This window comes from Channa argus, chromosome 22, assembly GCF_033026475.1.
Source record: "Channa argus isolate prfri chromosome 22, Channa argus male v1.0, whole genome shotgun sequence".
Lineage (NCBI taxonomy): Eukaryota > Metazoa > Chordata > Actinopteri > Anabantiformes > Channidae > Channa > Channa argus.
The window spans coordinates 8,421,108-8,429,638 of NC_090218.1; the positions used below are offsets into that span (position 1 = coordinate 8,421,108).

General features: G+C 39.3%; 1 protein-coding gene across 1 annotated transcript; it reads left to right on the forward strand.

Annotated features, from left to right (window-relative positions):
• The first annotated feature begins 413 nt into the window (after positions 1 to 413).
• On the forward strand, positions 414 to 6,494 carry zcchc10 (zinc finger, CCHC domain containing 10). The gene is made up of 4 exons (XM_067492462.1): positions 414 to 544; positions 1,546 to 1,707; positions 2,122 to 2,163; positions 6,033 to 6,494. Exons 1-4 carry the CDS (start codon positions 504 to 506, stop codon positions 6,265 to 6,267), a joined length of 480 nt encoding a protein of 159 aa, XP_067348563.1. The 5' UTR covers positions 414 to 503; the 3' UTR covers positions 6,268 to 6,494.
• The last annotated feature ends 2,037 nt before the right edge of the window (positions 6,495 to 8,531 follow it).

Below are 8,531 nucleotides of genomic sequence, written 5' to 3' on the forward strand. Positions count from 1 at the left end.
CCTCAGCAAATGCTTGCACAGTATCTGAAGATACGGAAATAATACGAATGACAAAATGTATATACCCCTATATTATTAATTTGTGCATTGTAACTTTTATTTGAATTATTTAAAAAACAGGCTTTTGTGCCTTTGAAGCAAGATCCACTAGTAGAAATACATTGACTCACACAATTAACACTGAGAATGATGGGTTTTGTAAATTGGCTGTTAACTGATCTACACTAAATAAATACTGAATCATTCCAATTTATATAAGCCTTATAATATTTTATATTTTTGATTGTCAACAGATTCCATACAAGATTAAAACCAACCGTAAGTGAATTAAAATGGGTCAAACGTTCTTTTAGGTCAATGGACGGTAACAACATGTATTACAGTAACAGTAGTAACAGTAGTTACAGTAACACGCAGTACCGTTAGGGGGCGCTGGAGGCAACAATATGACCCCGAATGCATAATGAGCAATTCTTAGCGAAGAAGAAAAAGTGAACCGCAACATGGCGACTCCCATGCACAGAATCATAGCCAGGAGGCAAGCGTGAGTATAATTTATGTTGAACTAAATACGACTACGTCCATTTAATGTGAGAATATCAATGTTTTACACACGCGTTATATGCGCGATGAGGTCGTCGAACTTCGTGTGAGATGGACGAGGTTACTTAACCGCCGCAGCAGGACGAAGTGGCAACGCAAATGCGCCACAGTCTTTCCCTTAAAAAACCTAAATACAGCTTGTTTTTTTTAATTAACTTTGACGCTATTATATTTGCAAACATTTGATTAGCTTCTGAGCTTGGGACTAGTATCTTATCCTACAACACTCATAAAACATTTTAGCGTTAAATGTATTCGACGTGCTAGTGTAAACGATGCCGGGCTACAGTAAGAAGCGCTGACTTTATCGACCAAAGCAATTGTTTTGCCATTACGGTCATTGTTCTGCACTATAACTGAGTCATACGAAAAAACACAAACCATTGCTTTAGTTTATATATCGGCATTTAAGCTCATATGAGAATCAGTATAATGCCAAATAATGTAGACCAACATCACAATACAATAGGGGTTGGGGTTACTAATAATATACATACTTATAAAATAAAATTTTGAATTCTTTTATTTACATATACATTGAAATGAATATTGTCTTAACTAGAGAATTCTATCTAAACATTTTCAAATTTGGTGTATTGCTTTTATACCCATGGAGTTAAGTTCAAATCAAGTTATTACAAGCTAAGTTTGCCCTAAGAAGCTTCACAATCCACACAACATATGACACACACTGTCTTTAGACCATGTAACCTGATGAGGTAAATGTCCCTTCCCCAACAAAAAAACCTTAAACATGACCAAGTGGAATCCACAAAGGCAGGTTTATGGGTTTATGGGTCAGGTGTTACAATCTAGGCTAAAACGTTAGAAAGTTTGCCTTTTATAATGTTCAGTCTCCACAAAATCATTAAAAGGAACCAAACTTCACCAGCTACAAACCATGTCATTGTTTACCCTTATTTTGTCTTTCCTTGCATGCAGAGAGGCGAACAAACAAAATGTGCGCTGCCAGAAGTGTTTGGAGATGGGACACTGGACCTACGAATGCACAGGCAAACGGAAATATTTGTACAGACCATCAAGAACAGTTGACATGAAAAAGAAACTCAAAGATAATGAAAACAACCTTCTGAGCATCACTGGGTAAAGCATCTCTGTCATTAACCACTAGTAACAGAAAGGCAGTCTCTTTCATGCTGATTTTTGTTTGTATTCTAAATGATCAAAGCATGAATTTGCAGTCCTATGACGATTGTCAGGAAAAATATTTGCAATCTGCTCTTGGCTAATACAGTGTCGTTCTTATTTTATTTCACTTTTGAGATTTACAGTTTTCCCTTTTTGGCAATTATCAGCGTGAGACATTAAGTTGCTGTGAATGTCATCAGTCTTTCCTAGAAAGAGTGAATTCATTAGAGATTTAATATCTTGTTAAGGAAAAGCTGATTGTTTGTCCATAAACGTTTTAAGTTGTAAGCGAACATTTGCTGGTTCTTAAAAAGCTAATGGTTCTAGTCAAATAAGCCAATAAAATTTTGGCTTTTTGTCCCTTTACAGACCAGAAACAGAAGGCACTGGTGAGAAGAAATTGAAAAAGAAGTAAGTAAGATGCTTAAATTTGAATCTGTTACTAGATATTTTATGCTCAATAAACATGAAAATACTTAAAAAAAAATAGGTCAAACTTTATTTTAGATTGTATGGTTTCTGATTTTAAAAACTGCTGATGTGTCATTACAGGTTAACCACCTGTTGGAATATATGGTGGTTAAAATAAGCTCCATCAAGTATTTTTAATTTTTGTTGTTATTCTTTTTTTTTTGTAATAATTTTTTTAATAATTACTGCACTTTTTTGTCATAAGTACCATCAATATTGTTTAAAATGCATTCTTTTCTTAGTGGAGTACTTTTACTTTTGTACTTTAAGTAAAATGCACGAACATTTTAGTAAGGTAAAAACAGTGATAAATGATAAAAACAATATGCATAAAATAAGTAATACAATTAAAGGCCCAGGTACAGTGTGTGTGGCAGTTCCAACACAATAACTTGTGTACTTAAAGTGCAGTGTTTGTGTGTGTCTCTGTGTGTCTCTGTGTGGGCATGTAGTGGTTAAGTGTTAGTGTGTCCAGTGTATACTGTAGTAGGAATAGCAGCAGTTTATCAGTAAGTTTGAGGACAGCTGTTAATGCGTGAGATGGCCTGAGGAAAGAAACGTTTTTAGTGTCTGGTGATTTAGACAGAAAGAGCTCTGTACCACCTTCCAGAGGGGACAAGCTGGAAGAGCTTGTGTCCAGGGTGAGAGGGGTCAGTGGTGATTTCCTTTGTCTGCTTCCGGGTTTGCAATGTGTACAAGTCCTGGAGAGGGGCAGGGCAGCACCAGTGATTCTTTCTGCAGTTCTTATTGTACGTTGCAGTCTGTTGTTGTCCTGTTTGGTGGCTGCTCCAAACCAGTCTGTGATGGAGGAGCACCAGACAGACTCAATGACAGCAGTGTGGAACTGGATCAGCTACGCCTGTGGCATGTCCAACTTCCTCAGCTGTTGTAGGAAATACATTCTCTGCTGAGCTGTTCTGAGGATAGAGTCAGTGTTACCTGAAGACATGCGAGATGGTGGATCCCGAACATTTGAAGGAATTCACAGTCGACAAAGGCCTGGAGCATATGATGAGGGGAGCCAGTGTGGAGGGGCTTTTCCTGAAATCCACTCTCATCTCTATAGAGTCTTGAGCATGTTCAGTCCCAGGTTGTTTTGACTGCACCACAGCACCAGCCGATCTACCTTGCGTCGATATGCAGTCTTTCATCATTTCGGATGAGGCCGATGACAGTTGTGTCGTCTGCAAACTTTAGGAGCCTGACATTGGATTCGCTTGAGGTGCATTCGTTTGTGTAGAGAGAGAAGAGCAGAGGGGAGAGGACACATCCCTGACGAGCAGCAGCACTGGTTTGCCGTATGCTGGATATAACTTTTCCCATCCTTACCTGCTGTGCTCTGTTGGTGAGGAAGCTGTTAATCCACTGCCGGGGTGAATACAGTCTGGGTGTGTCTGGAGTGGGAAATGGGTGAGTTGATGCAGCTGATGTGGTAGTGATCTCTGAGCTAATGCAGGTGGGGGGTGTTGGGCATTCTGTTTTTTGTTCTCCTCAGCAGGTGGGGAAGGCCTCCTGTAATTTGTAATGGCCTGCGAGGCCCTGCACACTGTTGTGGCATCACTGGCAGAAAAGCTGTTCTTCACCTTTGCAGCATAGTTTCTCTTTGCCACCTCGATCTCCTTTTGTCAGTGAATTTCTGGCCTTCCTGTAGAGGAGTATATCCCCACTTGTATAAGCTTCCTCTTTAGTCCTGCAAAGCTGTCTGAGTTTAGCTGTGAACCCTGGCTTGTTGTTGCTGTATGTGTGATAGGTCTTGGTTGGCAAACATGTCCTCTCAAAAACTGACATATGATGTCACAGAGTCAGTCGGTTCATCCAGGTTTTCAGCTACAGCCTCAAAAACACTCCAGTCTGTGCAAGTCGAAGCAGTCGCACAGCTGCTGCTTTGCCTCACTGGTCCATCTCTTCACAGTTTTAACTAAAGGGTTTGCCGATTTTACCTTTTGCTTGTAAGTCGGCAGGAGATGAACCGTGCAGTGATCTGAGTGACCCAGAGCTGCTCTGGGAACAAAGCGATATGTGTCTTTCAGTACAGTGTAGCAGTGATCCAGTGTGTTATTGTCCCTGGTGGGACAGTTTATATTCTGTTTATATTTAATCAGTTCATAACTCAGTTTTACATTGTTAGAATCCCATTACACAATAATTAGACACATTGTGACATGAAAGGAAATCACAGGTCACAGGTGAGTTGTAGATGGGTAAGTTTAGTTTAAATATGTGTAAAATCAGCCTCCACAGCATTACTTTCTAGCTCAGTCCCTCTGCACACGGTGGATAGAAATGCGACTGAACAGCTACCTCTAGTGGAGTCTATTGATTAGTGCATGTCACTAAAGTAAAAATAATCTTGAGACATTGGCTTAACCGCATATATCCACGTTTTCTAATTTCTCGTTATAATACTGTTTAATCGCGTTGCTGTGGTAATGGTTTCTAATTCTGTACTTTCGGTGCCTCCCCGTAAATGTTTTAGCGTCGTGCTTAATTCTAAGTGAAATGTACAGGAGGACTCAGGAGATTGTGTGGGTAAACATAAACTTTAGGAACAAGCACAACAACTGCAGTTCACATAATTGTAGATCTTACATGAAGTCAGATTTTATTGTTAAGCTTTTCAAATGGTAGATTACTATTGGTAATCTCATTAACATATAGAATGTTGAATCCTCTTGCTTGGGCCCAGTGCTCTCGATAGCCGTGCTAGTGTGTGAGCGCTCTTGTTAATTTATCGTTCCCAAATGAATCCATTTAATAGTCCTTTTTTCACAGCCACCTTTTTATTGTTTGGCAGCTAAAGCACAGGTGGAACTAATAACTTTAACGGTGGGTTTGTTCCAGCAGTTATTAGACGGCGATAAGTGATGTTATTCGCTGCACTTGTGTTTGCCAATGTCTGCTATGAAAAAAAGTCTATTTAACCTTAGTTTGACTCAGTATTTTCCACTTGGTCACATGTGCTGCTTCCCCTCAGTTTGGAAACTGCTGACTTGCACGTTGATTATCGACTGTTGGATGTTGACTGCAAAAATGTTACAGTAATAAAACCAAACACGCACTATACATTAATTTAGTGCGGAAAGTTTGGTTTTAGCATAAATCCTGATTTCATGTTTGGTTTGGTTTAGTTTAGTTGTGGGGCTTAGCTCCCACAAAAAAGACCTGTGTGTGTGTGTTTGTGTGTTGTGTAATTGTTGTGCATGATTTTGTGGCCACATAACTGGCGTCTTTATCATACTCCCAGACAGCACGTTCGGTTCATCAGCCTTTCACTGCACCAACACCCTCCCATAGTGACATTTGCACACTGTGACAAATGAATTACGAATTAGTTGTGAAATTAGAAACGAGCTAAAACAACGTAATCAAATAACAACTCGAAAACAAAACAACTCCAATGCTTCTCTTATCTCTTCCTCTCCTTCCTTTTTTGTCTGTTTGAGTTGAAAAATGGGATTCTTTCCTTTGTATAATATCCCAAGTCATCATGTGCAGCTGATGCTCTAAGTTTGTCCTACTTTCTTAGCTGTTCTGAAGTGAAACAGTAAAACAGAAATTTTGCAAACTTGCACTCTTATTTCACAATTTCCAAAGTAGGTAAACTGATTGTGTCAAAGAGCCAACAAAGCACTTTTTTTTTTCTAACACCCCTTTGCTAAGTCAGAGCTCAGCCACCCTCACAGTGCATGAAACCCCTCATAGATTGCAACGGGCACAATATGAAAAGTGAAACTATACAACAGCGCCCCCCCCCCCCCATTTTCTTTATTCATGTTTTTCTCCTTTGCGCTCCACCATTTAACTCTCAGGACTAAAGACTCCAGTGACAGCAGCAGTGATTCAGATGGCTCCTCCAGCGACTCATCGTCAGACAGCAGTGACTCCTCCAGCTCCTCCTCAGATGACAGTGACAGCAGCAGTGACAGCGATGATGATAGCTCTTCCTCATCTTCCTCCTCCTCTTCGTCCTCAGACAGCTCAGTCACAGGAAGCAGCAGTGACTCAGATCAAGGACCCCCAAGAAAGAAGAAAAAGAAGAAATAAGAGAGGGGGGGGGGGTCTGCTTGCTGATTTCCCTGAGTTAATATTAGCTGTTCATTTTTTTCTTAGATGTTTTGATATGCATGGATACGATGTACTGCTTGTGTAGTTTTGTTAGCAAAAAATGGCCAGAAATGAGAGGAGAATGAATGAGAAGAATGGTTTCCTTACTACTTCTGCTAATGTTATATTTTCTCAAATTTTTGCTGAGAATAAACCTTTTAAATATCCGAGGAATCTAGTGGGATTACTGATATTGAATCTTTGATTTTGTACCAAAGTATATTTTTAGTCAAACTGAACCTGTACAGCTCACAACCTTAATAAAGCAACACCATGTCTAGTATTGAAAACACAATAATACAAGCTTAAAAGTTCTCTTTGTAAAATTTTAAATTGCTTTCAGTTTAAAGGATGCTGTTGCTTGTTTCACTGTAAAAGAAACTAGAATACTCTGTCAAAGAGAAGCACTTTATAGTGAATTAATGAGTGAGTTTACAGCGAGATTGGTTATAACATGGTTATCTAAAAAAGGCTCTCCTGGTGCAAGACAGTAGAGTGTGTTGTCTGCTAAGAAATGCATAATTATTGGCAGTTACTAAATGCAAGTTATTCTCAATAAACCCAAAATGGAAGACAAATTTCTTAAATAATCACATGTAGCATATGTTCTATTTAAGTAATTAGAAGTACAGATGTAGTTTATAGTGAAGAGTTTATAGTTATAGTGCACAGTTAGCTGACCCCTGCATTCCTGAATAGGTTTGGGCAAACGTGTCTGATCATCATTTAGGACAATTTATTGACTTTGTCAAGGCAGCTTGCTTTCTTTGAAGAATTGATGTGTGCAGTAAGGTTTTTAATGAAGTGTCTCAGGTGAAAAAGATATAAAATGAGAGGTTATTTGTGTCATCTTGGCAAGATTAGCCTGGTTTGATGTTGACCGCAAAAATCAAGCCCCACAATAACTTATCACCTAGAACTGGGAGATGGGATCAGAAGAGTAGTTATCAATATAATCCAGCGCCCCGTTGTTCGCAAAGGTTATGATAAAATGCTGCATGTTGTAATCTTGGATCAGGTTATCGGTTCTTCAAACCCACTTGAGAAGTGGATTAGAAAAGCTGGATTTTATCATGTGTGAAAACTGCGGGCTCTCGTGGCTTTAGACCAGTTCAACACTCAAAGCCCTGATCATCAGGTTTCCCGTTGGCTACGTGTTAATGATTGGAGAAAAAAAAAGGAAAAAATAGAAACTGGCGAGGTTAAAGATGTGTGCATTAATATAAAGAGATGGAGCCAAAACGTTTCTGACACATTAAATATGGATTCTTACTGCCACCACGATTGCATGTCCACTAATCTGATTATTATTGAATTATTTGCATATTCTCTGTATATACTCTGACCATGGACAAGCAATACACGGAAGAAGTGTGTGAATGCGCACACACACATTTCTAGTTTCTTGAGGTTAACTTGCCAGGAATGTCATCAGACTGCTGCAGGTGACAGAGCAACGTGTTATTAAATTACTCTGACCTACGTAGGCTATTGTTGCTCAGCGCAACGCCCTTTGTGTTAAAACTGCACATTTCATTATTATCACTGCGCTGATTTTAATGTTAAGAACAGCGCACCCATAGTTGGTTGAACATCACGTTTAAACGCGAGAATAAACCCGCACACTTGAGTAAGTTTGAGATTGTGAATCTGTTGCCGGGACAACAACACGCTCAACATGACTTTGGAAGAACTAGCGGATCCGGGATCATGTGAACCCGGCTAACCCACCTACGAAAAACCGGGCCCAAATATTTACCAATAAAAATAGCAGACAATGAAACGCTGCTTGCTTTTTTTTTTTTTTTTTAATTACATTTCCGCCTGAACGTCATGTTTGGCCAACCTGTGCGTCACAGAATTGTTGCATTCACACTACATAGGAATTATAGCGATTGTTATATATCGTTAATTAGCATTACGCTTGATACATTGCCGCACGGCGACTGTAAGACTCCCTCATACAAATGTAAAGGGTTGCCTACTTTTGACATCGGTACACTGGAAAACAAAAATAGATTCTCTGTCAAATTTAAACGCTAATTTCCAAATAATAATAAATTGTCTGTTAATAAAACCCAAAAGATCTTTCCAAACGACCCGTCTTCCACGTTGGTCTAACAAGATAAACGTTCTCTGTCACGTTTACAAAGAAATCGCATGACTTTCTCTTTTCGTGTGTGATTGTTTTAACGTATTTCCAA